The 16,007-nt window shown below is 44.6% G+C and overlaps 1 protein-coding gene across 2 annotated transcripts in view; it reads left to right on the top strand.

Annotated features, from left to right (window-relative positions):
* Window positions 1-13,274: 13,274 nt before the first annotated feature.
* Window positions 13,275-16,007, top strand: part of ACER3 (alkaline ceramidase 3) — a 52,666-nt gene continuing 49,933 nt past the window's right edge. For both annotated transcript variants that reach the window (XR_014619009.1, XM_084299002.1), the window contains exon 1: window positions 13,275-13,468. Coding sequence is in view for 1 of the 2 variants with exons in the window: in XM_084299002.1 (XP_084155128.1) it covers window positions 13,366-13,468 (103 nt within the window). In the remaining variant the exon portion in view is untranslated. The remainder of the gene's footprint in view (window positions 13,469-16,007) is intronic.

Here is a 16,007-nt window from a genome sequence, read left to right on the forward strand (position 1 = left end):
CCGTGGTGTCCTGTCCCCCTCTGCCTTTTCTGCCAAACCACCTCTTTTTGGCAGGAGGGACTGCCTGTGCTTTGGCCAGCTCAGTAAGACGTTGAGCTGAGCCACAGATGCTGTTTTTCAGTGCGAATAAAAAATGGTTCTAAGAAATGTTACGCGTTTTTAGATGAATAAGTGTTTGTTCAGGAATCCGCACCAGCCTTTGGGATTCGCAGGCTGATGTCCAATAATCTGTAAACACCAGCAATACCACATCATTACTATCACCTTCACAAGTGGTCCTGACCCAACGCAGGGTTTTTATTGCCGAATTGCTCCTATTAGCAACTCTTTTGTATTTACTGCTAACCTATTTCTGATCTAACGCTAGCAAAAATGCATTCTCAGGCATCACAAAGGAACTTTTCTTTGAAGCAAGATGAACCAAGTGAACATGCCCCTGTTCAGCAGGGTAGAGATCAATTTATCCGTAAACCACAAACAAACCTGATTCAGTGTGCTTTATCTGTGCACACAGAACATTTCTATAGCTGCAGTGTTTCGGGGTTCTTGCAGCATCTCCTTTCATCACTGCAGCACCTGAAGACCTACAGGCAAGGGATACATGAAGAGGAACAGATTCAAGTCTTCAAATGTGTCCAAAATCAAACAGGAGGCTTTGTGGCTGAGACAGTGGCAGACTCAAGTGCTCCTGCCTGCCAGTGTTCACTGCATTGCCCCGCGATCATCTGCAATCCAAATTTCCCTGTGTGGCTGTCCCTGCCATAATTCACTCCAGTTGTCTGTTTAATTAAAGGCGACACGTGGGACAATTGATTAACACAGGCTGCATTGTGAGATGGCTGCAAATTTCAATTTCAAATTGAAAAGCAAAGGAAAAGTCAGAGGTTTTCCTGTTTCAGCGAACAGTTGCCTTTTCATGCAAATAAATTTTCTTGGAGAAAAGGACTTTTGGTTCTCCCTGCCTGGTTGCACTGGCGGAGGAGGTGCAGAGGGGCTGTTTTCCATCGCTAGCATCTCCAACACAGAGGAATCTGCTGTCTGCCCGTAGAGTAATGCACATGGAAGATCTCTTGGGATATGGATGGTGGCAGGACACAAAGCCTGATCTCAGGGCTGAATAATGTTTACTTCATCTGTGTTTGCTGCAGGGATCTTTATTCCACTTGCTTTCTTCTGACGAGGCACATGGAGTCGCTGCATGAAAAGTAAGCCCCTTCTGGCCCACCAGAGGTCCTAGAGAAGTGCTGCAAAGTCTGAATCAGAGCCAGAGCAGGAGATCCTACCAACAAAGGGAACCCTTTGGTAAAGTAAATGAACCAAATAAATTAATACTGATACACCAAATAAATTAATACTGATACATTCAGTGAAAGATGTTTCAACCTGCTAGGAAATGATTGTCAAAGCCTATCCATAATTATCACGTCCTTCTCTGGAACTGTATACACTGATGCTCTGGTGAAAAAAAACCTTAGGAAGATCCTAGCTGCCCAAATGGGACTTGAACCCACTTGTCAGCTGCCTGGTCAGCTCCTTCTGCGTGTCCCTTGTGCCCTAGCAGCAGCACAGTGTGAGCGATGGATCCTTCTCAGAAGGGTTTCCAGGATCTCAAGGGTGTCTTGTGTCTGCACACAAAATCATGTGGTCAGAACAGCGAGGACATCTGGGGTGGATTCATATAATTTCGAGGCGTCTGAAGCTTTTCACCAATTCTGTCTAAGCCAGTCAGCCTGGGTTCTCTGTAAAATTAGCAGGAAAAAAAATGTGGGTAGTCCTACAGAGTGATTCATCTGACCCTTTTTTAGACTTCTACTTTAAGATGAAATTATAGCCTCTGCTGACAGTAATGGGCATCTGTGGTATCTAACTTGGGTGGAAACATCTACTTCGTAAAAATTTGTATTTCATCCAAAAAATTCAGCCTCCAAAGTGTTACGATAAAAATGTTGTGCATGGGCAGAGGAAACGCACTATATATGTAACTATACCCTAGAAGTTATTGTTAGTATAACTGAAATGTTAATTGTCTAATTCAAGAATCACTATTTGATCTAATTATTATAGAAAAATAAATAATTAAAGTTCCATATATAATACAGAAAATATTTCAAAAAATAGTAATAACAATTAAAAATACAACTTACGTTACTGGTTTATCCTTCCTCACTCTGAGATCCACTTTGGGTCATTTTCATGTGCTTGCTGATATTCTTTTACACTTTTTTCTTTCTTCAGGAGTCTAAAGATCCATTCGCATCCAAATTTACTAGGTATGATGCCCTGTATGTACTTTAGACTGTATTTCTTTGCTCTCTTTATTACCTCTAGTTTTGTCCAGCTCCAGGTCTGCATTTCTTTAACTGACCATGGGCAAGTCTCCAGCACCAGCCTGTGCCTCGTCTCTTCTCATCCCACGCCAGCACTTTTCTGCGCCGCCTCCTGTATCTGCTCAAGGCTCCTGTGTCTGCACTTCTCAAGGTCTCTGCTATCACACCAGGCCTGTATTTCTCTACACAACATCACTGTGTTAGAGTTATATCTCATTCTTCACAGAACAGCTGCTTGTTGCTGCTGTTCTAATGGTCATAACACACAAAAATAAATGAAAGAGAAGCAAATTAGCCATAGACACCTGGACAATTGGAGTAATTGCTCTCATGGCTAAACCAAGTAACATTAAGCTCAGGCAGGGCAAGAAAAGTTCAGACAAAGCAAAATTGGCAAGTCTCAGTCCTGGTAAATCCTAAACACAGGGCAAAGATTATGACCTGTTACGAACAAAAGCAATATAGGATCACAGAGCACACTTACAGAAGACAAGAAACCCCAGTGGCACTGTGACGCCCACAGTTCAGAAGAGCACTGAGCTTCATTCTGCTTCATCCTAAAACATCTCAAACATCAGAGTACAGAAAATTAAGGTGGATTGAGGCCCCCTGAAGAGCCAGATCATCTTCCTGGACCACCAGTAAGCGCTCCAGAGAGTATTTCACAAATGCACAGTTAAAACACCCTCGGGTTAACTCCCAGGGTTTTGGAAGATAGCTTCTGTGGAAGTCTCGTTATAAAATGAAGATAAATCTCTTGTGATGGTCCCTAACTAGCAGCAGCATAGTGCAGCAGTGGAAGGAAGCTGCAGGGTGTTTTTCCTGCTTTGAGACACCCACACAACGCAGAACAAAGGCTTGTCCTAACTGCTCTCCTGAGAGCAATGATGGGGGGCTCCAGGGAGCCACTTGTTTCAGCTTGCCCACCTGGCTGAACGGGTAGCTGCAGTCATTTCCTTGCCTCCAAAAGAAGCTGTTCTCCTGGAGCTCCTCCAAGCACTTCTGGAAAGCATATTCTTGCTTTTGAAAGAGCTCAGGCTACAGTACCTTACAGGTTTTCTCATGAACCCCAGGAAAAGTCTTCTTGCTGGGCATGGAAGTGCTGCCAGGACTGAACTAGACTCAGGGGGGACACAAAGGTGGCATATCATCCTCCTGCACCAGCACAAAGCTGGAGGAGCTCATGTCCCTACTAAGCAGGAGATAGGACTAAGAGAAATCACAGCTGGGCTCAGAACAGCTCATTCAATGCAGGAGCCTCATGCCCTTCTCCCTTATGGTGGTTCTACACCCAAGTTATTCTGCTAACACCTAAAATAGCTATTTCTGACCTATCTTTGTGAGAAAAATAGTTTCATACATCAGCAAGATTTAGGAATACTGAAGATCTTGTCTTGACATGTGTTGCTCTTGTCCTGTGTATAAATAGCCCCAGACTCTGGTTGGGTTGCTGGGGTTTAAGGTTATTTTCAGGACCAGGTTGATGCCCGTGTTCCTCACAGCGTGCACAGACTGGGGCACAGCTCTGAGACCCACGTGGAAAGAAAGGCCTGAGCTCATTTTGGGTGTTATCATGTAGGGTCCAGCTCTTCTTCACATTATCCAGAGGAGCACGTGGGAGCTGACAAGGGCGCAGTTTTCTCAGCTCGGTGGAGGTTTTGAATTTCTGCTACAGGCACCCTCAGAGGGCAGAATTTTCTTCCCAAGGCCTCCCCGAAGCCTCCCCCCTGCCAGGCTCCAGCCGCTGCCCCTCGTCCTGGCCCCCCAGCCCTGGCCAAGAGTCCCTCCCCAGCTTTCCTCTAGGCCCCATTTAGGTACTGGAATGCCTCTGTAAGGTCTCCCCAGGGCCTTCTCTTCCCCAGGCCCACCACCCCCAGCTCTCTCAGCCTGGCCCCACAGCAGGGTCCAGCTTCTCACCCCAAACCACCCCCAGCTCCCTCTCCTCAGGGCTGCTCTCAAGGAGTTCTCCTCCCAGTCTGGTTGAGGTGCAGCACCATGCACTTCCCAAACCCCATTAGGTTACGGGCCCACCTTCCCAAGCTTGTCCAGGTCCCTTTGACTGGCATCCCTTTCCTTCTGTTGTATCAACCTCACCACACAGCTTTGGTTTTAGGATTGCTCGTTCAGTGACACGCATTCTTTCTGAGGAGGGGAATTCCAAACAACAGAATAATCTATCTTGCTATCCTACCCAAACCCCTAGAGAATGAGACATTAATCTTTCACCTGAGATTGCTGAAGTGGGAGATCTCCCGTGTGCTGACAACAACCCCCTCCCTCCCACGACCAGTTTCTCTAGGAGAATAAATAAGTCACATTAAGAAAATCTCCAGACTCCACTTCCTTGGCGCCTGCTCCGACACGTAGCTGAGCTATAAGCCACAGCTATCTTCTGCTCAGCTGAGGGCAAACAAGACTTTCCGTGAGAAAATTAATTAATTAATTAAAGAAAGCAGCTTTTACACCGCGGCTCCCCCTTCCCCCTGCCTCCCTGCGTCTGAGGTCTTTGAATTAGGAGGTATGTCAGGCTTGTGGAACCAAGCCCAAACTTCCCTGAGAAAACAGAGGAGTCGAAAGCATGTTTTGAAAATAAATATCAAAGCTGGCAAGCGAGGCCCACGAAAAGACGGAGCTGGCATTGTTGGAAGCTGGTAGGAGCGAAATAAGAGGGGTTCTGCAAGGCAGTTTCACACAGGCCTCAGCACCGACAGAGCCTCCTGCCAACAATATCTGGGGAATATTGCTCAGAGACCAAAAGAAAGAGCATTGAGCCTCGAGCAGGGAAGAAATTAGAAGTGTCTGTCTCCGCCAGTCCGATAACAGGAGGAATAATAATAGAGTGGGAGAAATAACGGCGGAGGGGAGGGAGGGGGAAGAACGAGGAGAAACTGGGCAACAGAGAAGCATGTCAGAGTTATAAAAAGAGACAGAGAAGGGAATTTTATTCATGAGCCTTCCGAATGCGTTTGCCATTATCGCAGGCATGAGAATATTATTCTGCTGCTGTCAGGGGGCATGTGACTGGGGCTCTAGTCGTCAGAAAATCACTGCCAGCTGTCAGAGGGCCAAGCCGGTAAGGGCGATGGGCCAGCACCGATCACACTGTCAAGAAATACCCTTGCTTGTCGAGAGATTAGCAGCCTGGCCTCCAAAGCCTTGAGAGAGTGTTGGCTTCCAAAAAGGAGGTGGCCATGTGAATGGGGCAGCGTCCCTGGAGATGGAAGCAGGGCGTGGAAATGTTCCTTTTAAGAGGGAATACAAGAAGGAAGGTGTTGGGTTGTTTCTGGCTGGATCCGGTGTGTCAGGAATGCAGCAGAGCACTGGATAGTACAGCGTATATTTACTCTGATGGCATTAAAAATAAATAAATGATTAATTCATCCAGAAACGGTGCTTGGACTTTGATCAATGGGCTGATGTAGAGCACTGATCTCTAAGCGCATCACAGTTTTCTCTGGGCATGAGACTGAAACCAGTCTGAGCTGGAGACTTGCTGAATTTTATTCCCCATCCCTTTAAGCATCAGCAGGCCCCTAACCTGCATCAGTCATATCTAGGGCATATGGCTTCGTGTAGCAGAGCTGCTGCAGACAATTCAGACCTCCAGTAGGACAGTCTATCAGCCTGGGCTGGCAAAGCTCATAAAGAAAGCCCACTCTGGACCAGCAGGGCTTCTTCCCCAGGTCCTTTTCTTATTTGGCAGGTGACAAACCTAGGCTTGGATTTTGAAGATCAGCTTGCAAGGGGCAGTCGCTGCATCCCTCACCTGAGACAGTCACACTCCAGTTCCTACAAAACCATTAATCCAGGTCACAGAAATCACCCAGTGTTCACAGCAGGTGCTCTAGGGCTCGTGCTAAGCATATCAGGCTGTATTTAAACGATATATTAGCATCTCCTGACTTTTAGATCACAACTGCTGTGACATTTGAACCCAGGAACCCACTGAGTGATTCAGCCTGGCCTGAACGCAAGTTGCCTGACACCGTAATTCAGCATTATATCAGAGTTACTATTGTAGCCATAATGACGTCAAAACAAGTGCAGAATGTGATTCATATGCATCGTGTAGCTTTGTGTCTTGTAATTAAGCCACTCACATTGTAATCAAATAATTATGTCAAACCTCTGGACCACGCTTTTCCCTAAAGTGTGTCATGATGGGCCAGCTCTCTACAGCTTTGTTAGGACATGTTTATTAGGTTCAGGATGTCAAACCCCTGGGCACTGCCATGCCTGGAAACCAGCTCTTGTCCACATCAATATGGGAAGGGTGAGGGCTTCACCAAGGTGGCTGAAGCTTTGGTTTTCAACAGCACAAGATTCTCAGGAGCTGATGCCACCAGCAAAGTGGCACAAAAGCTCCAAGAAACTTTTTTCCTTCCCTGCCTAGTAACGAACCCTATTGAGGTTGATCATCAAATGGCTCCTGTGGGAATGACCACGGGACAGACGTTACCCCAGAAGAAAGTTGCAAGTGGAAATGCGTTATTGGATTTCCTCGCGTTTCCTTTTCTCCCCCTTTGAGTTCACAGCTCTGAATTATTCAAGCTATGCTAATAAAGTCAATGTGAACTGTCTGAGCAGCCTCCTTTATTAAGGACTTGTTAAAAGAAAGAATTTGGCTGAGGTGTAAGTTGATTAGCTCACTGGTAATTAGCTGATATCCAGAAAGGTAACAAAGGATTTTTTGCCAAGTAAATAATTACTCGATCTCTTTCCTCTCCTCCTCCTTCCTGCAGCAAATGAAGGAAATATAACAATGGCTGCTTTAGATGAGCAGAACGTGCTTCATTTCCAGGCAAGATAGAAAAATTTGCATAAGCTCGGGGTAAATATGCATGTCATTTTTCATGAGATCAAGGAAGAAAATAGCAGCTGCCTTTCCTACTGTAGGTGCAGTGTAACTGAAGATATCTCTAGTGTTCTTTCTTTCATTTTTTTTTTTAATTCTTCTAACATTCGACGTTTTAATGTAGCTGTATCTGCTTAGCACTGAGGTTTGCTGCTTGCTCCTCATGGTTTTCCCCTTTTCCAGAGGTTTTCAAGAGTAGCAATGCAGAGAAATCGCCTTCCCTAAAAATGAAACTGAATGCGGAGCAGCGCACAATTGGGTGGACAAGGCTTCTGCAGAGGATGGGGTGGGATATATCGCCTTCCATCTTCAGGCACTAATTGATTCATTATACAAGATACAGTGAACAAATGGTCTGTGGGTGCTTTTTTGCCCACAAATTGAGAATTATAGAAAAAAAGGGTGAGATGCTGGTAATAACTAGTTCTTCTAACTCTATCCCCACGATGATTTGGGGTAGAAAAGCTTCAGCCCTTATCCCTCACAGGCTTTAGATTAGCCTCTCCCTGCCTCACAGGCGGTTTGCTCAACAGTATTTTGCCTTCAAAATTCACCTGAAGTCACCCTTATATTTTTGGGACTTCGATTCTTGCATTAAAGTGGTCACAGATCAGCCTCTGCTCAGTCTCCATCTGACCATAGACCAAAACTAGAAAGAGAGGGAAGGATGGATAAGCCAGGACTTCAAGCCTGTGGTGCCAGGGCTTCTCCAAGTTTTTCAGTCCCAGATGGACTCGGTTCTGCCTGTTCAAGCCCTGGAGAGAGCCAACATTTTGTGGCTCTCATCCTCTGGTCTCTCTCTCCTTCTAGGTTTGATATAGGAAGTTTCGAAGTTGTCCTAAGGATAGCATGCTCCACTGAGTGGTGCAATATGTAAAAGTGAGGCTGCTTGCCATGAATGCCTGAACCGCAGCCAACTGAGGCCAAAGCAATTCCAAGAGTCCATTAGAGATCCCAGAAAACATAGCAGGAGGCTTACAGACCTCAAAGCAGAGCGGAGGGCTTTGCAGCACAGTATAAATGGGATTCGAGCCCTCAACTTCTGCTCTCCAAAAATGCCAGACACCTATGGTCAATTCAGTCCCCAAAACACAAACGTTTTGTGCTCGTGGATGCAGAGCAGCTGAGAGCCATATGTGCTACGACACTGGATCTAGGAAATATCCAGTGACCCCAGGGCATCCTGCCTGGCCTTCAGCTGCTGTTCCGAAAGGATCTCAAGTGGCAACAGATGCCAGCACTTAAGGAAGTGAACGTGGACTTTAAGGCAGGATCCGAGTTAAGGTTAACAGGCTTAAATGCTTACAGAGTTCACGTGTGTCTCAGACTGAGCTCGGTGTACGTAAATGGGTGCACAGAAGAAGATAGCTTGCCTTATTTTTTTTCTAAGGAGAAGACTGTTTACAAGTGTAACCAATGAATCATTATGGCATTTGCTTTTGCTTTTTTAAAGCATGAGAAGACTTCCAAAGAACAAAGGCAGACTGATTCCTGGATTCCTTTGAAAGTCAATGAGACCGAGGCACCTGCCATTTGTGCTTTCAGAAAGTCTCCCTCCCTTGATAGATCATCACTTCGTATTTCAGCTGAAATTGGTGTACATTTAGCAGAGATGTTTTGCAGCCGATAAGGGTTCTGATTCACATCTAGGGGTGAATTAAGCTCAGATGAGTGGAAAAGTTACCAAGCTGAGCTCTCCTTTTGCACTTTTCCCAGCGCCAGCTGCTTCTCCCAGAGGAGTGGCTGAACAGCAGGTTTACCTTCTCCCGTACCAATTTCAGACCTGCAAATTAGTGCAAATTGACATAATTTTTATCTCTTGCTTAATGCACAGAAAAGCTGCAGGTGCTTGGAGATACCTACACATGCTGTCTACCTTCTGGGTAGTAACCACCGTGCAGATAAGCTTTAGTTTAATCCCTTGCTAGGAGTAAGCAAACATCCTGATTTTAGCAAAACGGGACCTGCTTTGGACGTGACCATCTGCCTCAGCTTTTGATTCGAAAGCCTTTGGGATGTGTCTGTGCTAGACCCCGTCAGATAAGTTTGTACAAGGAAAAGGATGAAGAGGAAAAATGTTTTGAGGATTGGATACAGAACTGAAAAACCATCTGCGAGAGGGATGTTGGGGTCATAGGCGACACAAGAACTGAAGGCTGGCAGGAAGTGGGGGAATCCAAAGCTGAACTTCACCTCTGACACCGTCACATATTTCTATTGAATTCACTGCCCTCAGAGGAGTTACTGTGGATGTAACTGAGAATGTGGCTCCTTGGTAGGCTGCACCGCCTTTCCTAAGTAGCTGTGCTCAGCAGTTCCTGTTTTCACCAATGCTATTCAAGTGGTTGCAGTTATATCTGATCCTGTCAGAGCTTGGTGCTCACAGGATCCAGAGCAAAAATCTGTGACGCTGTCACCCACTACCACAGCCACTTGCCAAAATGCACACAATACCCCACAAAATATGACTAAGAGCAGTCATATTGCACTGGCAAATTCATGAATGTTTATACGGCTGTAGGACTTCGATGAAGCTTCACAAATGCATCGCTCCATTTAACTTCATCAGACTTACCTGCTTTACCTAGCTATGAATAGGGAATCAGTTCTGCTAAAGTCTGCTGAAGTTTCTTGGACCAGATCCTTTGTCGTGTTAGGAAACGTCTTTTCTTTTTCATTCATCCACGTGCTGATAGTTTCTGTGATATTGCTTCAGGCATAATTATCATCAGCCTAACAACAGTGCTTATAAAGTGCCCTTAAACTTCAAAGCACTTTACAAAGAGTCTGATTCAGTCTTCTTCAATCCTGCTTTTAGCATCTTACTCATGCTATTTGCATTTAAATCAATGGGATAAATTACATGTTACACAGGATCAGGCTCAGGGGATGTAAAGGTGTTAATGACCTGTACAGAGCAGACAATTGCCAGAAAGCTGCCAAAAACAGCATTTTGAGCTGAAGTATTTGGAAGCTGACGTGTTCATGGGATGTGAACTTTTTGAGCTGAGAAGCCTGTCTCGGGATTCCATGCCTAAGATGTTGTATATGCTATGACCCATTAAAATACAATACTAGAAGATGCACAGGCTCATAATTAACAAAAATAAAATAAAATAAAATAAAATAAAATAAAATAAAATAAAATAAAATAAAATAAAATAAAATAAAATAAAATAAAATAAAATAAAATAAAATAAAATAAAATAAAATAAAAATAAAATAAAATAAAAATAAAATGACCAGGCAATTTGCAGCACAAAATTCAGTTTTATTTCTGAACCAGCGACTGATACCTTTATTTTAACATTGTTAGAACCAAGTAGTAAAAACATCTTCAAGATTTTGCGTCAATTTTATCTCCTCCTTTGCATGCGATTACTGATGAGAAGGAATATGTACAGTCTCCTCCAGCATATGCAGCTCTAATGAGTTCTAATCAATCTGTTTGTTAGGACTCATTTTATACAGAAATTAAACAACCAGCAGAACAAGCCATGATGAAGTGTCTGCATAGTGAAGGGATTGAGAAAAAAAGTTCTTTAACATTCAGGTGTCATTTTCTGAATTTCACGGACCACGTAGAGAAACAGCTGAACCTGTGCAATTTTGGAACAGCAGCCCCTTCCCAGACCCAAGCAGAACACTACTGGATCCACATGCTAAATTTACAGGGCATATCCCTCTAGTGGTGTAAACTGACATGACTCGATTAACTGATCCGCTAGTTTTCACTTAGGCCATGAGGTTTAGGGTGACACAAAACAGTGTGGAAAGAGGATCCTTTGCCATGTGCAACCAGGAGGAGCCACAGGAAATTACTCCACTGGCATGTGAGGTAAATTTTTAGTGATACTGAAAATAAGGACTTTGTGAGCTCCGTGTTAGTTTCTCTACTTGTTACTTCAAAAATGAGATATTCCCTCGGTGTGTCTTACAGATTAGACAAAGAAAATATAACACCTGGACACAAGTAGGTTTGACTATCTAGTAGAGAAAACGCATTTAGATGCAAATAACTTCAGGCTGTCACATTAGATCCAGTGTGGCAATCTACACTACAAAGCATAGTTAAGCATTACAGAGGAAACGTACTGCTTTTAATATGTATTAACGTAGCAGCTGAGACAGTGAAAGTCGTGTTTGTAAAAAATTGATTTACCTTTAAAAAACAGTTTTAGAAATAAAAGCATGTATTATAATGGTTTGTGGCTGTCTCTTAAATGCTATCCTTCTTTGAGTGCAATAACTGAAAGGTTTGCCAGAGTTCAAAAGCAGAGATCCAAACCACAAAATAAGTCAGAAATAAATGTTTATTAAAATGAAGAATACTACCGAAACACATCAAACAAATAAAATTTTCCCAATGATTCAAATTAAGGGCTAGCTATACATTTGAGCTTATCTTTCTCTCTCTTACCTAGAAAAAAATAGAAAGAATAACAATCCATGTAGTTATTACCCACCCCATAAAATCTTTCATTAATTTATCCTCCTAGTTATACAGCTAGTTTTGTGTCTGGCTTTCTTTTTCCTATTGCAGTTACAAACCTTGTCATGTCCAGCATGCATATTAGATGAGAACAGAAACAAACATCAATATTTTAAATTATTTAAAACCAATTGTAACTGAATATGGTACATATTGTTTGTTCCCATTTTGTGCTCCTGCTGTGTCAGGGGGATATTTCTTTCTTCAGTTTCTGAACTGTAATTTCAAACTTTGAGTTATTTTCCTGTTAAGAGTTTTTAATCTTAATATGGTTAACCATGATAAGAAAAGATAGATCAGAGCCCTAGCAACTTCCTTACTATAAGAAACGAACATTCAAAAGTCCAAAAAGCTACCGTGCATCAACCAGACTAGATTCCTCCACAAAAGTCACAACCAGTTTTATGCTTTTGAATTGGCTTGGTGCTCTTCCAGACCTCAGTCTCAAAAGTCTGAATATGGGGAAGATAATCTGGTTCTGAAAAAAAGAAAAGGACAGGTCTGCATAAAAAAAAAAAATGCACAGCGATTTTGATGATGTTTTGACAGCCTAAATATTTTATCGTTGCAAATAGTAAGATTAATTTTGCTTTGAATGCTTTATATCATTACAAAAAACGTTAAACACGTTTCTGCATGATGTCGAAAGCACTTAGATACATGTTGAACCAAAGAAGGGAGGTTACTCTTCAGGGCAGATGCGTGTATTGTGGAGCACTTGCATTTACACTAGGAAAGGTCAGTATTTAGACCGGAGGGGTTTTTTAGCTTACGGAAGGGGAGGCGAGAAGAAATAAAACGTGGCAAAAGAAGTTTGTGTGTTTTTATAGAATAAATTGTACTGACCAGTAGGTGTAACAACTGGGTAGAGCACTCAAGGTCTGCCTGAAGCTTCTCGTTACATCTCGGGACCTTTCCCTGAAACACAAAAAGCATGCAGCGTTATCAGGCCTTCAGTTTTGTGTTTTTTTTCCCCCCATTTCAAGACTTTCTCTTTTTAGCTTGCATTTGCCTTTGGAAATGAACTCTGCATATTCACTTTGCATATTCCTGGTGTAAGTATAGTACACGTAGTAAGAGTGAGGAACTAAATAAAGGCATCAGCTGAGAGAAAACCCCGGTGTAGTAGGCAGCGCTATAAAAAACCTCCCTGCCGCCTTCCTCCCGGCCCACGACTACGAGAAGCACTCGCCTCTTCGTTTAAAAACAAGACACCAGCACATGAAGAGCCTTTATTTTTTATAATAAAGAACAGAAAGGGGGAAAAACACCTTTATGCCACCACAGCGACCTTGAGGGGGATGTTTGGGACTCAGAAGGGGGTGAGAAGAGAGCAGCGCAGTGAGGCCATATCGCTGCCCGCGCCCAGCCGCCCTTTCCCTTCAGCATTTCCCCAAATTTCCCTTTTCCACCCCAAAATTTGCCTCGCCGCCACGGTTCCCCCCTCAGAGGGCCGCTCGGCAGGCCGGTCGCCATGACAACTCCCCATTTTTCTCCCCCTTTTTATTTTTATTCTCGCTCCCCCCCCCCCCTTCCAGCTCCGCCTTCGGCCGGGCGGGCCCAGCGGCGGCTCCCGCCCTCCAGCCGCCTTGCTCCGGGCCCTGGCCACCTTCCTTCCCCTCTTTTCCTTCCCTTCTTTTCCTTCCCTTCTCCTTCCCCCGGCTCCTCCGTGGCCTGGAGCGGTCACCGCCATGGCCCCGGCCGCTGACCGGGAGGGTTATTGGGGCCCCCCGACCTCCACCCTGGAGTGGTGCGAGGAGAACTACGCCGTCTCCTACTACATCGCCGAGTTCTGTGAGTGGCCGCCGACCCCAGCCCCGGCTTTTTCACCCCCTTATTCCCCCTCTCCTCTATCCCCACGGGTGTTTTGACGGGTCCTCGCCCCACTCACGAAGCCCCGCTGAAGGGATCCCCCCCCCCCCCCCATCTTCCTCCATAGCCCCTTTAGATGGCGGGGTAGCGGTGGCCGGAGGCCCCTCAGCCAGCCGTGCTGTGTGGAAGCAGGGATTTTTCCTTTTTTCCTGACCCTTTTGCCTCAAAATATCCGTCTGAATGGTTCATCCTACAGCTCACTGTGGTGTTTGGGCACCCGCTGTCCCAAAACTCTCCCCTCGGGCTGCGCCCCGAGCGGCAGTGGGGCAGGAGGAGGGGGAGACATCTTAGGGGTGAGGTGGGTTTTGGGGGGGCTTGGTGCTGGAATAAAGTTGGTTTTACAGCACAGACCCATTTCTAGAGGGTCCCCTCTTTGGGAAATAACTCGGGGCACCGTGCCATGAGGCCACACAGCTCTGCAGGATGACACCGAAATAGTTTGGGGAGGGAGAAGGTGTCCTTGTAGCCGACAGGCGCCTTGCTCTCCACCAGTTCCTCAGGGCTGCTTTTGCTGCAGGTGGTGGGCCTTACCTGTTACAATAGCCATGAGGAACCTCAGAAGTCCTTCAGTTTGTTGTTTTGACCTCAAACTTCTGTTATTCAGGGCAGTCAGGCATTTATGTGTACGTATATAAGCGTGCTTTAGAGAAAGAAGGAGGTTCTTCAACTCCAGGGTCATCCAGCAGGGCTGCATGGTGCTTGAGACGTGGTATGTTGCAGTAGTGGGTAAGGGGTCAAGCCCTCTGTCACTGATATTTTGCCAAAAAATGCAGTGTTTTTGTGTCTTGTGACTTTAAAGGGTGTAGTAATTGTAGCACTACCACCAGGAGTTGTAGTGCTGCCACCAGGCAGACTCCCTGCCCTGCAAAACAAACCCTTCACACCTATAAGGTAAGAGGCTGCTTTTGAAGCATTAAGATCCTAGGAAAAAAAATATTAAACAGGCTCTCCTCTCCTGAAGTGCTTGGAGCAGGCGATCCGAGAATGCCTCTCACATAGCTGGGATGCTTCTGCAGCGCTTTGGAAGAGCTTGGCAGGCAGGGGAGGGAAGGCTCTGGGACTCCTGGTGACAAACACAGGGGTGAGGAACCACCAGAAATAGTTGTGAAAGAGGTTGCAGAGTGTGGGAATGGGAAAAGAGTGAAAAACGCTAGCACAAACAGCATAGAAACTCGGGGGGGAAAAGGGAAGTTGGCGCGTAGTTTTATGGCTGCTCAAGAGGGAACTTCATATGCTAAAATGGGACAAAGTGTGAAGTTCTTAAATAGACTGATGCTTTTGCAGAGTATGTATTTTTGTGTTTTCCTTGTGGTGAAAAGTAGCCTGTGAGATAATCTGCATAGGGAAGAGGAAGTGCTGCTCCTTCACCCATGCGAGGATAAATTTGACTAGCATGTAAATTTGGAAATAATCTCCTGGCTGTCGGATGCGCGAACTGGTATTTTTCTTCTGGATTATGCAGGAGAAAGAAGATGGGATTCATGGTGGGAAGTGAAAAGGTGTGTGAAAAGTGAAGAAAAAGGGACCAATTATAGAAGGTCTGGTCCCTGCTGATGGTTTTGGTGTTTGGGACCACAATTTTTTTCAGCACAATTGTGCTGAAACAACTGCATATAAGAGCTGTGCTAAACTTAGAGCGTTTAAATGGACCAAATTTAAAAAGCAGAACAGTAAATAAACCCGCTGTATTTTAGGGCTGGCTTAACAGCGGATGATGTCAGTGGAGAAGTCACAATGGTTTAGATCTTATTCAGCAATAATTCTGTAACTGCACTGTGAGGGTCAGAGGAAATACGTGTTTGTTTTTTGAGGATGTGGATTCACTGTAATTAAATTAAGCCTTAGCCAGCAAAAGTGGGTTGGCAACGTGTCTTTTGTAAAGCAGCTGAAGGGTCTTTCCCAACTGATTCTGAAATACGTAATTTGAAGCTAATTATTTTGGAAGATCAGAGAGATGCTGTCCTGAAGTCTTGATGCTTTAACAGAAGAGCTGAGAGTATATTTGGGGTCTCAATGACCCAACTGCCTTTTGTCAGTTGCTGTGCCTTTATGGCCTCATTGCTCTTAACAAAAACTCAAATTCAGAGAGCAAACAAACCAGAAAGTACAAAAATATTTTTCTTATCTCGCTCAAAGCTCTCGTTGTGGTAATTCTTGATCTTGCTGTTGAAGATACTGCTTTAAAAACGTGCAGCTTGTGTTACTTACATTACAGAATAGTGAAAATCAGTTTCTGACCTCTTGCTGTCTTGATATGACCCAGTTGAGTTGGTGGCATACTTAAAATTTTTGCTTTGAATGCTTGTTGTAAATAATTTATAACAATAATCTATAAGAAATTATTGGAGGCCCAAAGCTTGAAGGGTACTGGTAGTTCCAGAACAAATACTGTGTTTTCTTTAGATCTTCTTTAGATCTCTAAAGCGTGCTGAAGAGTCAAACTGAAAGCTTGGTTTGCAAA

The sequence above is a fragment of the Netta rufina genome (genome assembly GCF_964035555.1).
Source record: "Netta rufina genome assembly, chromosome: 1".
NCBI lineage: Eukaryota > Metazoa > Chordata > Aves > Anseriformes > Anatidae > Netta > Netta rufina.